Source organism: Corylus avellana, chromosome 9, assembly GCF_965113065.1.
Source record: "Corylus avellana chromosome 9, dhCorAvel1.hap1.2, whole genome shotgun sequence".
Taxonomy (NCBI): domain Eukaryota; kingdom Viridiplantae; phylum Streptophyta; class Magnoliopsida; order Fagales; family Betulaceae; genus Corylus; species Corylus avellana.
The window spans coordinates 23,319,554-23,333,333 of record NC_142498.1 but is presented as its reverse complement, the minus strand read 5'-3'; the positions used below and the strand labels follow the sequence as shown (position 1 = coordinate 23,333,333).

General features: G+C 40.8%; 2 protein-coding genes and 1 pseudogene across 2 annotated transcripts; all 3 read left to right on the top strand.

Moving 5' to 3' along the window:
• Positions 1–2,122: 2,122 nt before the first annotated feature.
• LOC132189046 (Calcineurin-like metallo-phosphoesterase superfamily protein) lies at positions 2,123–6,938 on the top strand. The gene is made up of 9 exons (XM_059603522.2): positions 2,123–2,712; positions 3,478–3,705; positions 3,850–3,971; positions 4,275–4,335; positions 4,525–4,665; positions 5,314–5,421; positions 5,631–5,859; positions 5,978–6,229; positions 6,562–6,938. Exons 1-9 carry the CDS (start codon positions 2,572–2,574, stop codon positions 6,642–6,644), a joined length of 1,365 nt encoding a protein of 454 aa, XP_059459505.1. The 5' UTR covers positions 2,123–2,571; the 3' UTR covers positions 6,645–6,938.
• A 699-nt stretch (positions 6,939–7,637) lies between these two features.
• LOC132189045 (protein LYK5 pseudogene) lies at positions 7,638–10,004 on the top strand (annotated as a pseudogene).
• A 1,520-nt stretch (positions 10,005–11,524) lies between these two features.
• Positions 11,525–13,769, top strand: LOC132189044 (protein LYK5-like). Its single transcript, XM_059603520.2, has one exon. It carries the CDS (start codon positions 11,677–11,679, stop codon positions 13,639–13,641), a length of 1,965 nt encoding a protein of 654 aa, XP_059459503.1. The 5' UTR covers positions 11,525–11,676; the 3' UTR covers positions 13,642–13,769.
• The last annotated feature ends 11 nt before the right edge of the window (positions 13,770–13,780 follow it).

The following is a 13,780-nucleotide window of genomic DNA, read 5'->3' as shown; positions in this document are numbered from 1 at the left end:
ATCTCTACTCTAATTCAGGTTATCTCTTCATCTCCTCTGTTTTTCCTGTTCTTCAATTGCAGTTGTTGTTTCCTGTTTTTTTGGCAGTTTAAGGAAACTTAAGGTTTTCTTGTGGAATTTTTCTTGCTGACAGAACATCTATTCCCAGCGAGAATGCTAGCTCTGTTTGTTCACAAGGTTGCAGCAACAGAGGTGAGGCTTGTGTTAGGGCAGAAACAGATGGAAAGGGAGTTTGCTTATTTCCACAACTAGGTATTTCACTTGCATATAAATACTAATTTATAATGGGCAGTGTAGAGCCTGCATAAACATGCTTGGTTAAATTTAGGATATCAGTGACACATTTTTTGTTGTTGAAGAGTACTTACTCTAGCCTGGGTAGCCCCTATGGGGTATTAACTTGTCTTGACTTTGACGTGTAAGCCTGCAATGATAGTGATTGTCCTATCTTTTGAGTCATGTACTAGTTATCATGGCAAGGTTCATAGCGTTTTAGTGTTGATCATATTCAAATGTTAAAAAGTTTGTGGGCTCATCAAGCGGATTGTGGGCTTGATAAGACTGTTAAACCAAGCTCAAGCTCAGGTTTTAGAGCTCAAAACGATCTCAATTGGAGTTCAAGCTTGCATAATTTTTAACAAGCCAAGCTTGAACATGGCAAAGCTTGGTTCGGCTTGGCTCATTTGCAGCGCTATTAGATTCATCTCTTGTGTTGATGGGTTTATGGTGAAATCAAAAAATTTAATGGAAACCCTAAGCAAGCCTGTACTGGACCCAACCTTTGGTTGAATATGTCAATTTGATAGTCTCTACCCCTTTTATTATTGTACTGACCCTATCCAATGAATTTTAACGAAAAAGGGTAACCAGTACTCAACTAACTGGTTTTGCTAATAGGGTTACCCAGATCAAACTGAACTTTTTACATCTCTAGTCTCTAGATGACGTCATAAATACTTAGCTGTTGATTAATTTACAGATATGTACAGTTTCCCATTTTTGCGCAGCTACCATGCACTTTGTGCTTTACTGCCCTCATTGCCTGTGTAAAGGGCAGCGTGGCCTGATTGAAGTTTTTCATTTTGTAATTGGATGAACATGATGAATTTGCAAGTGACTTGCAATACTTCAGACTTCAGTGTTACGATTATGTGTTATTAAAGACTGAAGAGTAATTTTCTCAAAGTTGTTAAGGCTTATGTTGATGATTACAGGTATGTTCCAGCATATTCAACACGGTTAAAGTATGGATCTGGAACTTGGATCATCTTGCTGCCTAATTCCTCCGACCTAGTGGAGAAGTTGGATGCTGTCTGGATGGAGAGCTATTGGGCCCCGGGTCTATACTGTCCAGTTAGCTGGCTTATGACCGTCTTGGTCTTGGGTTGCTTGGTGGAATCACCGTCACAGTCGTGGCTTATCTTGCATTAGTTTTTACAAGAGCCATCATCACAAAGACCTTGACAAGGATTAATTAGGGCGAGGTTTTGAAACGTACATGGGATGGACAAGGTAGAAATATGATGGTAAATACCTATTGTGTAATTTATTATAGGTTGTATGTATTTGAGGGGATGTTGTATTTTTTAGCTTCGTCCTTGTGCCATTTGAATTTTGCTGGAAGTTAGTTACACTGAAACATTGAAACTTGTATTGCTGCTATCTTACACATTTTGGAATATTGAATGGAGCTAAAAGAGAAAATCTGGAGGCTTGTAATTTTTCAAACGTTGGCAGCATCTTCTTATTTCCCGCATGCAATTATCAGTCTGAATATATTTTGAGTAATGTTACGCTTCACCCGTATTTATAAAATTCGTGTCATACTATATTGATTGACATGTCGTGTTTTAAGTTGCTTATAATATTAATAGGTTGCTTGCTTATAATAATAATAATATCAATAGGTGTGAAATTTAGAAAGGACAGAGATCGTTTACTGAGACATCAGTCGGAACGACCAGTACTAGCAAATCGTTACAGTATCAGAAAAATCGGGTGCGAGTTGTGATCAAACTGAAATATGTTAACGTCACTGTGGATGAATGCCAACTTGTTCAACCAAAGCTTCTGCGAAGAAAAGATGAGCAAAGGAAACGAGAAACCAGCTCTAGTAGTAGTAGCAAGAATTTCGGAGTAAACAATTGATACCGTTTAACTCCTATAGCCTTTGAGCCTTTATATATAATAGAGCACCGCAGAATTCCGAAGCTCATCGACGCCAACTCATATGCTTTTGTTATCGGTCAGAAATCGGAAAGAATTTGGTTGAGTCGATGAGAAAGAAGGTTTGCGTGAATGGGCTTTTATAGTTGGTAATTTTGACGAGGCTCTGGCTCACAATACCAAAGCCCAGTCTAGAAATACGAGGGGGTCAAAATCATTCCTATGCGGAAGCGCTCCACGCCTAGCATTTCTCTTTCACTTTTCTCGTGATCACTCATCAGTTCTCTGTCGATCTTCTTCTCGCAGAATCCAAATTATATTGACTCTAATTTGTGTTAGAATGGAGAAAACCATATAGCTACGTTTTGACTCTGGCAAGAATATTCATAATTAAGAAACGCATCAATGGGGAGCGGACGGTGGTGGGGTTTGGTTGTAATAGGAGCGGTGGTGGCGGTGGTTGCAAGCGGCGCTTCCCAAAAGAAGCATGACCCTCTGGTCTCTCGAATTGCCTTTGGATCATGCTCCGACCAAAGCCATCCTCAGGTTTTCTTTTTCTTTCTTCTCTTTCTACTTTCCCTTCCACAGTCCAACCTTTTTACTCCTCGTGCTAGTATAGTACCTTTTATTCTTTGTTTGATTGTTGGTCATTTTTCCAACCTGACTCTATTTTGTGTTCCTGTTACTGCACTAGTTAGTAGATTTAATTTCCTTCTTCGGTAGATAAGGCCTATTCTAACAATTACTCTACCTAGTAACATAGCATCTTCGAGCTGTTTGTCAGAATAATTGACATTGCTTCTTTCTGTGACTTACTTTGAGGTGTCATACAAACCTTAGCTTTAAAACCTGCTTGCAAGGAAAGTGCCGAGGAGCTTATATATTGTGCTTAAGCTATGTAGGACACTTAGGTTTGTACGCTTCCAAAACCGACATTTACGACAGTACACTCTATCTCAATCGACCCTACATGACTTGACCCATTTTGTGGTGTTTAGCTCTTATACTAAATAATATAAACCTTAGGTAGAATTTGCCATTGAAAATCGGGTATCAAAGAACTTATCTAAACCATGGTTAAGATTGCACTTAAGTCATGTGAGACACTTAAGATCATAACAAGGTGCCACTCTAATAAAAATCTCATCCTTTAGTTTGTGCTTGTCGGGTTAAGAGTATAGTTAACAGATGGCACACATTTGACAATTTAACCACGCCAACACTAACTCCATGCTAGGTGTTTCAAACAGCAAATATTCTGACAATTGGATTTTCAACTAGATAACTCGAAACTTGTGTTTTTGAATGCAGCCCATCTGGAATGCACTTATCAACTTTGATCCCCAAGTTTTTATTTGGCTTGGAGATAACATTTATGGAGACATTAAGCGCCCTTTTAAAGTATTTGGAAAGGAAAGAACATTCGGACCATGGAAGAATGCTCCAAGGTTTGTTCCTTCCTCCAGCCAGGAAATGGAATTCAAATACAAGAAAGCTAGGACTAATCCTGGTTATTCTCGTCTTCGGGAGAGAACTAAGGTGCTTCACTCAAGACCTTCTTGTAATATAATATTGTGAGCCTTTTTAATGAGATGATATACTTAACAAGTTTCAGGATGAATATTGCAGAACTTGTGCTATTAGTTTATTCTTAAATTCAATGGTAATGTGTGGATGTTGTAGGTAATCGGCACATGGGATGACCATGATTATGGATTAAACGATGCAGGAAAAGAATTTTCTGGGAAAATCAATAACCAAAGGCTTCTCCTTGATTTTCTAGACGAACCTCAGGATAGTCCACGGTGAGGATTATTTCTATATCATGACGTATTTTTTTACTCAATTTTGTTTTTTATTTTTTATTATTTATTTATTTATTTTTGTTTTTTTGTTTTAATTTTTTATTTCCTCAATGTACTGGTTAAGATTTTGGTTCTCTTCTCTTTGCCTAATGAAAGCTCATCAAAATTTGAATAAATCAAATTCTGTCTAAGCGGTAGTTATAAGGGTGATTTGAATTAATGGACAAATTTTTTAAGTACATTAGTTGGAAGATTGGTGCTATCAAAGATTCAAAAAAATTCACCATGGCTTCAATATTACAGGCGCAAGCAGGATGGTGTTTATGCATCGTATACATTTGGCCCTGTGGGCAGACAAGTCAAGGTATCAAAAGTGAATGCCTTCAATTAGTTCTTTGGTACTTCCTTTTACATAGAATTTGGATAGTCTATGGTGGGATGAGATAGGTTAATTACATTATTTGATATTCTTTTTGGTACTATGCAACAAATATCCAGCATGGTTCTTTGTGTGTGTCTTTCATTTGCTAATGATGCGCTAAGAATTTGTCAGGTTATCCTCTTAGATACCAGATACCACAGAGATCCTCTTTTAAGTGATGGAACTATCCTGGGTAATTCACAATGGACATGGTTAGAAAAAGAATTGAATGGTCAAGCATCAGCCATTACCATAATTGGATCTTCTATTCAGGTATATCAGAAATCTATTTCCGTATATTGAGGCTTTTTGTTTGAATGGTTACATATCATCTGTTTATTGTCATATGAGGAGCTGTTGGCTTTTAAATCATATGACATGTGCGTCTCTTTTTTTCAGATATTCTTGTGTGTTCATTCTGTAGAATCCAGAAGTCTCCTGATCACTTTGCATTAGACTTTGACTCTCTCTCTCTCTCTCTCTCTCTCTCTCTCTCGCATTGCGAATCGTACACATCAAACGGTGAAATACTCTTCAGAAAACTGTATTTCATGTGTTTTTCTGAAGAGTGCACTAATCGTATGCATCAATTGGCAAATCAGTTATGATTCCAATTTTGGTGTAAATGGTGGAATGATCTTGTGTGTTTTCTTCTTTTCATTTTTCCTCTGCTTTCTACCACCACATGAGTATGTTAGTGAACCTTGCCTTTCCTGACATTAATTTTGGTGTATAATTCTTATTGCATTGTTACTTTGTTTGATGGTCTACCATGCTATATGAGCCTGAGTAAATAGTGCCCGGTGATGCCATTTTTACAGATCTCTTCTTGGTTGAGCCATTCTACTGTTTGGGTCCACATATCTGTTAGCAGGCTTTTTATTCAATTGTACTTGGCATAATTGTTTCCGGGCAATTCAGGTGATATCAAATCTTTCGGCAGCCACTGGCCCATTGTTTTCTTTTGAGTCTTGGGGACGTTTCCCTAAGGAGAGAGATCATCTTTTCAAATTGATAGCAGATAGCAAGGTGATAATCTTTAACCTGTGCTCGCCCAGTTGAACTGAACTATATTCAATTGCGATGTTATGTTTCTTGACAAGACCAGCTGGTTCCTTTGGCAGGATTTCTGTTGTATACATATAATAAAAAAGCTTTAGATGATTTTTATTTTATTCCTTCCCGTTGCTTGACTATATAACAACTTTCCACTTTAAGAATCTGTTCTTCTTGTCTAGAGAGATGGAGTCTTCTTCATAAGCGGTGATGTTCATTTTGGAGAAATCACACGGTATGACTGCGCTACTGGATATCCACTTTATGACATAACATCAAGTGGGCTTACAAAAGCAGTAGAGGAGACAGTCCCACCTGCATTACATCGCATAATCAGGTTTGTGGCACGCTTGACACCTAGTCCACTGAGAGTCATGGACCAAAACTGCAGATACAGCTCATGCACATACGGTATGCAGCTATGCATGTCATCTGCATTTTTCCTACAATATAAATATGGATTTTTGGGTGAAGAAATATGATTAGCTCTTCCAGTGTTTAAATATCTTTGAACTGTGGATTTTTTTAGGCCAACCAAATTTTGGAGCAATTGAGATAGACTGGGATGCAACTCCAATGACCTTGAAAATAGAAGTCAGGGATGTCAATGGGCTTACTGTGAGTGGTGTCAAGATGTCATTATTGGAACTACAAGTGGGAAGCTTGGACCCCGTTGCTACTGCCAAAGCAGGAGAACATAGGAGGCACTGTTCTCTTGAAGTAGATCTTCCGTGGCTTGTCAGATATCGCCTGGCTATTCTGTTCTATAGTGCTGTTGCTAGTATGTTGCTTTTGATACTTGCAAAATTACCTGTTTCATGAAAAATGCATACCAACACCAACCCAATTGCTGCAAAAAAAAAAAAAAAAAGAAGCCTTAATTAAATGCGTGCAAATTTTCTTCGTAGTATATGGAGATAAAAATGGAGGACTACAGTAGACAAAATGTTATATGGGAGTTTATTGCAAGTTTAGAGACTTCATAGTGACATCATCTAACAAAGAAACCTTTTGTTTTCTTTTTCTTGGGAATGTAATTCACTTCCAAGTAATCTATTCAATAATCTTTTTCTGATTGCTTTCCTAATTGCGATATTTTTATCTCTTTTGCAGTCTGTCTTCTAGCTTTGATTGGATTCACTTATGCTGCTATATCAATCGTCGGGCGATGCCTTCGTAAACACAAGTATGATTGATCGTCAGTCGTGGTCACTTATTAGGTGCAGGCATTTTCATTAGCCAGAAGTCAATTTCTGGATTACTGATAATTAGAATGTATTAACCTCAAAGGTCTTTGTAGGCTTTTCGATCTGCTAGATGTAAAATCATGTTCTATTCCATGTATTGTCTGGGCTGGCTTTATGCAATTATAGTAGAAATTGCCTTCAGGTGTCTTGGTATATGCAATTTGTACAGCACTGTTACTACTGTAGATCTTCAAATTCTGCCATGAATCCACATCTTCTAAAGCTCAAGTCATACTAAATCAACCAATGATGTATAATGTTGAAATCATGCACGTGGATATATAAAATAACCAGGATTTCTTTGCAAGTAAAAAGGATTAGAAGCTGGTGTCCTGGACTATTTATTTGCTCGTTGTTTATCCCTTTCCTATAGCTGCCCCGTTCACCACCGCGGGGGTGGGGAGCTTGAGCAAAAATCATATAGAAAAGAAACCTAAATAAAATGTTCTCATTTTGCCATTTTGGTTTTAAAATGTCAGGTGGGGTAGTATTCTGTACATTAGACTTTAAGCGAAGAATAAAGGTTTGGGCCAGGCCTACCGCGTAAATATTTGTATGGGCTGCCGTCACTATTGCTTTTAATGGAAAATGGCGGATACCCCACCCCGTATCCTACGTTACGTGCTTGACTAGTTGACTGATTATTTGTGCATTTGAGTCAACACGCATTTATATGCAAATTCTACACAGAAAATGATGCTTTGATTTCCACAGACAGTTGAGAGTCTCCTTAAAAACGTTGAACACTAAAGACGCCTTATATGAAAGAAAATTCTACAAACGATGAGAGTGGACAGACAAAAAGAGTCGATCAAACTAAAGACGCGTTGATTTCCGCTGACTTGACTTGAGAGAGAGAGAGAGTCTCCTTAAAAACCTTAAATTTAAGACATCCCCAGCCCCAAAAGTTCCTCCACACATCACTAGTCATTACCCACTGAAGCTCAGCTCTGCTTTGCTCTGTTCTCTGTGTGTGTGGATGTATGTTAGGTTCATCTCCAATTGAGGCCCCGGTCCCCAGAATAGAATAGGATAGAATAACAATCCCCTTTTGAGTTTTGACTCTTGAGTTGAGAAAAAGGTTGTTAGAAGAATGAAAATGTGTGAAAAACTGTACTGCATTTGGGCCGTGTTGTTGGTTGTGTTGCTGCTCGAACCCGATATCACAAACACAGTTCAAGGTCAACAAATTTACTTGAACAACAAACAGCTCGACTGCTATAACGATCGCAACTTCACGGATGGGTATGCGTGCAACGGCGTCCAAACTTCCTGCCAAGCATTCCTCACCTTCCGATCCATTCCTCCTTTCAATTCTCCCTCATCCATCGGCTTCCTCTTGGGTTCCAAACCCACCCTCATTGCCGACGCCAACAACATGTCCAACTTCGACACCATCCCCGCAGACACCCAGGTCATCATCCCGATCAACAATTGCACATGTTCCGGTCCTTACTACCAGTACAACGCCTCCTACAGGCTCAGCAGTGAATCTGACACCTACTTCACCGTCGCCAACGACACCTACCAGGGGCTCACCACCTGCCAGGCCCTGATGGCTCAGAACCCTTACGCTGACGTCAATCTCACGGTGGGCCTCAATCTGGAGGTGCCCCTCAGGTGTGCCTGCCCGACTTCCAAACAGACGGCGGCTGGGGTCAACTTCTTGCTAACTTATATGCCCACCGAGGACGACGACACTTCCACTATTGCGGATCGATTCGGTGTAGAGGAGCAGAGCATTTGGGACGCAAACGAGTTGTCTGAGGAAAGCATTACATTCCCTTTCACACCCATTCTAGTTCCCCTTAAGACCAAGCTTAAGCCCTCTCAAATTCACCCACCGCAACCGCTCTCTCCGCCTCCAGCACCGTCTCCCCAATCAACCATTACCCTCAAACCCGGCTCTGGGAAATCCAACAAACGCTGGGTATTCGTGGGTGTTGCGGTCGGAGCTACTGCTTTGCTTGTCCTCTCCGCTTTTCTGCTTTGCTTCTTCTGTCGTCGCCGCCACTCTCAAAACAAGGCACCCAACCCACTCCGACCTCTGTCCCCACCACCCACCAAGAAGGAAAATTATTCCTGGTCTCAAGGGGTTCGTTATGCCGTGGAATCCTTGACCCTATACAAGTTTGAAGACTTACAGAAGGCTACCGGGTTCTTTTCGGAGGCCAACAGAATTAAAGGCTCAGTCTACAGGGGATCCTTTATGGGTGATGATTCAGCTGTTAAGGTCTTGAAAGGGGACGTCTCCAGCGAGATCAACATGTTGAAGATGATCAACCACACCAACATCATCAGGCTCTCTGGTTTCTGCGTACACGGGGGGAACACCTACCTCGTTTACGAGCACGCAGAGAATGGGTCTCTCACCGATTGGCTTCACCGTCACGACAACAAGTCTTCCCCACTGGCGTGGAAGCAGAGAGTTCAGATTGCCTATGATGTGGCCGATGCCCTCAACTACCTCCACAACCATACCAACCCTCCCTACATCCACAAGAACTTGAAGACCAGTAACATTCTTTTGGATTCCAGCTTCAGAGCCAAGATTTCCAATTTCGGTTTGGCAAGAACGCTGGAGAATCAAGAGGATGGATTCCAACTCACCAGACACGTGGTTGGCACTCATGGTTACATGGCCCCCGAGTACATGGAGGATGGAGTGATTACTCCAAAGCTAGATGTGTTCGCTTTTGGGGTTGTCATATTGGAACTCTTATCCGGAAGAGAAGCCATTAATGACAAGCATGGAGGAGATCATGAGGAGGATTTGCTGTCTGCATCCATAAGACGGGTGCTTGAAGGAGACAATGTGAGAGAGAAACTGCGAGGCTTCGTTGATCCTTCTCTTAGACATGAGTACCCTCTGGACATAGCCTTCTCCATGGCCCAGCTAGCTAAAAACTGCGTTGCTCATCACCTAAACTCTCGTCCAGCAATGCCAGAAGTTTTCATGACTCTGTCCAAGATTCATTCCTCTTCGTTAAACTGGGATCCATCTGACGACCTTAAACGTTCCGGCTCACTTGGTCATACGCATGGCAGATAGATGATGATGATGATGATGCTGCAGATTGTGAGATGCATGCATAATAAGAGTGATATCACTGTTAAGTGGCGTTAACGTAGTGCGTTTATAGTAGGAAGGGAAACCTATTATGTAAAATAATTATTTATAGGGGAAAAATGGAAAATGCAGTTTATCTCATGAAGTTTCAGGAATTTTTCAATTTTAATCCTAAAGTTTAAAAATTGACAATCTACCCTCCTGAAGTTTAAAAAATTGACAATTTAAACTCTCCGTTTAATTTTTCCGTTAAAATTGACGGAAATCTATGAAATTACATCATTACCTTAGGCTTTTTTAAAAAAAATTCCATCCAATTTAACGGAAAAATTAAACGGAAGGTTTAAATTGACAATTTTTGAAACTTCAGGGGGTAGATTGCCAATTTTTGAACTTTGAGGTTAAAATTGAAAAACCCTTAAAATTTTAAGCGACAAACTGCATTTTCCCCTTATTTATAAGAATAATAAAAATGAGGGAATGTAACAAAATAATAGAGAGGAAGGGATATCGGAGATGTTTACGTCTATCCTACACAATGCCCAATAGATTCCTCGTACTATAAGAATAGAGATTTTAGCTTTATTTTTGTGTTTGAGTTGATCGTTAATGTTTTGTTTTTGAGAAGAGAAAAAGAGAAAACAAAAGAATAAAACTGCCATTGCATTTATTATGATGATCTTATAAACTTCATTCATGAAAAGAGTAATTGAACAACCAAAAAAAAAAAAAAAAAAGGAAAGGAGAAAACCATGAGTGCTATTGTGCCACGGGATCTAGTATGGCTATACTTGAGCTCGAGTTCGAGCTGAGTTATGAAATGTGTTTTCAAGCTCAGCTCGTTTAAATATCAAGCGAGTTTGAGCTCAAGCTCGAGTTCGTTAAGAATGCTATTTGAGCAGGGTCGAGCTTAATTCGAGCTTGAGCTAGATTATTAAATTCTTTAATGTATGATCCGAGCAAACTTAAGTCCAAATTTTAAAACAACTTTTAGACATTTATCTATAGTATAAATATATAATACATAACTATATAAGACATATTATACAATATAGCATATAAAGGTAGCAAATTAACAATTTATTATTATATATAACTAGATAATAGAACCAAAATCAGGAACCGAATGACTCAATGAGAGAGAGAGAGAGAGGTGATGACCTGGGAATTCCAGGATCTGGATCATATGCCACGGTAGAAGACCTAAATTCTAACGTAACGTAAGAACACCATGGTGGGGCTGAGATTGACATTCCCAATTCCCAATTCCCAATTGCGAGTATGTGTATATATTTGATGGATTCGGCTTACATGTTATTAAAATAAAACATGTATGATGTAGTTTAATCAACAGTCAAAATTGAATCTTAAAGTTGACTTATTTTTAAAAACTTTTAATAAGAGAAAAAATAAAAATAAAAAATTTTAAAAAATTTAATCTTGACTGTTAATTAAATTACAGCATATATATATATATATATATATATATATATATGCTGTTATTTTAATAATAAGTCGAATCCGTATTTGATGGGCTGCCAATGCTATATATATATATATATATAAATAAAATAAAAAAATAACACGGAAAATTTAAATGGCTGCGACCCTCCTTAGTCCTTCCTAATTTCCTACGTTACGTGCTTGACCGGCATTAGTTGTGCATTCACATGCAATGCTGACGAAAGATGAGGAGATAAAGAGGACAGCGGTAGGAGTCAGGAGTGGCATTTGAACGAACAAGCCAAATTAAATTTAAAAATAGCATTTGCCTTAAATTCAACACGCAATCACAGTCCAGGGCTGAAAAGTCCAACTTACTACGCCCCACTCTTCACTGCTCCCTCTCTCTCTCTCTCTTGGCCTTGGGTTACGATAATAACCCCTTTCCAGTTTGATGAACTTGAGTCCATGAGAATGAAGATGTTTCAATTCTACTGCTTTTTCTCCCTGCTCTTGTTGGCTCTCTCAGTCTCACTTGAAGCCCAACAAATTTATGTCAATAACAAGCAGCTCGACTGCTACAACGACCTCAACTTCACCGATGGGTATGCCTGCAACGGCGTCCAAACCTCCTGCCAAGCCTACCTCACCTTCAGATCCAATCCTCCTTACAATTCTCCGGCAACCATCGGCTTGCTCTTGGGCTCCGAACCGAACCTTGTTGCCGAAGCCAACAACATGTCCAGCTTCGACACCATTCCGGCAGACACCCAGATCCTCATCCCGATCAATAATTGTTCATGTTCCGGTCCTTTCTACCAGCACAATACCTCCTACAAGTTGAGCAGCAAGTCCGAGACTTATTTCCTCGTCGCCAACGACACCTACCAGGGCCTCACCACCTGCCAGGCCTTGATGGCTCAGAACCCTTACGGTGACCGCAATCTGACGGTGGGGCTCAATCTGGAGGTGCCCCTCAGGTGTGCTTGCCCGACTCGAAACCAGATAGCTGCTGAAGTCAAGTACTTGCTCACATATATGATCACCTGGAATGACGACATTTCTTCTATTGCCCAACTATTCGGCGTGGACAAGCAGAGCGTACTCGACGCAAACGAGCTGACCGAACAAACTATCATATTCCCTTTCACCCCCATTCTGGTTCCCCTTAAGACCAAGCCCGCTCTAATTCAGAAACCAGTTTCTCCGTCTCCAACGCCTCCTCCACCACCCACCACCACCATCAACACTGGCTCCAGGAACAACAACAAAAGGTGGGTATTCGTGGGTGTTGCCGTCGGAGCTTCTGCTTTGCTTGTTCTCTCCGCTTTTCTGCTTTGGTTCTTCTGTCGCCGCCGCGGCCGCCACTCTCACAAGGAGGCACCCAAGCCAATCCCACCAGCTTTGTCCCTACCGACCAACAAGCCCTCACCTTCGCATTCCCAAAATTCCTGGACTTTTTCTACCCAAGAGGTTCGTTATGCCGTGGAATCCTTGACCCTATACAAGTTTGATGACTTGCAGAAGGCTACTGGGTTCTTCGGGGAGGCCAACAGAATTAAAGGGTCAGTCTACCGGGGATCCTTTATGGGTGATGATGCCGCTGTTAAGGTCATGAAAGGGGATGTCTCCAGCGAGATCAACTTGTTGAAGCGGATCAACCACAGCAACATCATCAGGCTCTCTGGTTTCTGCGTACACGGTGGGAACACCTATCTCGTTTACGAGTACACAGAGAATGGGTCTCTCACCGATTGGCTTGGCAACAAGTATCCAGGCTCTTCCCCACTGGCATGGAAGCAGAGAGTTCAGGTTGCCTATGATGTGGCCGATGCCCTCAACTACCTCCACAACTATACCAACCCTCCCTACATCCACAAGAACTTGAAGACCAGTAACATCCTTTTGGATTCCAGCTTTAGAGCCAAGATTTCCAACTTCGGGTTGGCAAGAACACTGGAGAATCAAGAGGATGGATTCCAACTCACCAGACATGTTGTTGGCACTCAGGGTTATATGGCCCCCGAGTACATCGAGAATGGAGTGATTACTCCTAAACTAGATGTGTTTGCATTTGGGGTTGTCATGTTGGAGCTCTTATCCGGAAGAGAAGCAACTGCTGCTGACAAGCATGGAGGAGATGATGAGGAGGACTTGCTGTATCCATCCATAAGACCGGTGCTTGAAGGAAACAATGTCAGAGAGAAACTGCGACGCTTCGTTGATCCTTCTCTCAGGCACGAGTACCCTCTGGATTTAGCCTTTTCCATGGCCCAGCTAGCTAAAAGCTGTGTTGCTCATGATCTAAACTCTCGCCCAGCAATGCCAGAAGTTTTAATGACTCTGTCCAAGATTCTTTCCTCCTCATTGGACTGGGATCCATCTGATGAGCTTGAACGTTCCAGATCAGTTGGTCATACTAATGGCAGATAGATGGCATAACATATCATGTTTCGAGATTGTAAGATGCACAATGAACTGATACAATCAAGTCTAGTAATGCCGCAATGGGAACCTATTATGTAATAAGGCGAATAATGGGAGCCAATTATTTGTTCTCTCCCTGGGGTTA

Excerpts from the sequence above, each read along its gene's own strand:
- LOC132189044 (XM_059603520.2), top strand. The coding sequence starts at position 11,677 with ATGAGAATGAAGATGTTTCAATTCTACTGCTTTTTCTCCCTGCTCTTG.
- LOC132189046 (XM_059603522.2), top strand. The coding sequence starts at position 2,572 with ATGGGGAGCGGACGGTGGTGGGGTTTGGTTGTAATAGGAGCGGTGGTG. Across the intron at positions 2,713-3,477 it reads CCGACCAAAGCCATCCTCAG|CCCATCTGGAATGCACTTAT; the intron begins GTTTTCTTTTTC and ends TTTTGAATGCAG. Across the intron at positions 3,706-3,849 it reads GTCTTCGGGAGAGAACTAAG|GTAATCGGCACATGGGATGA; the intron begins GTGCTTCACTCA and ends TGGATGTTGTAG.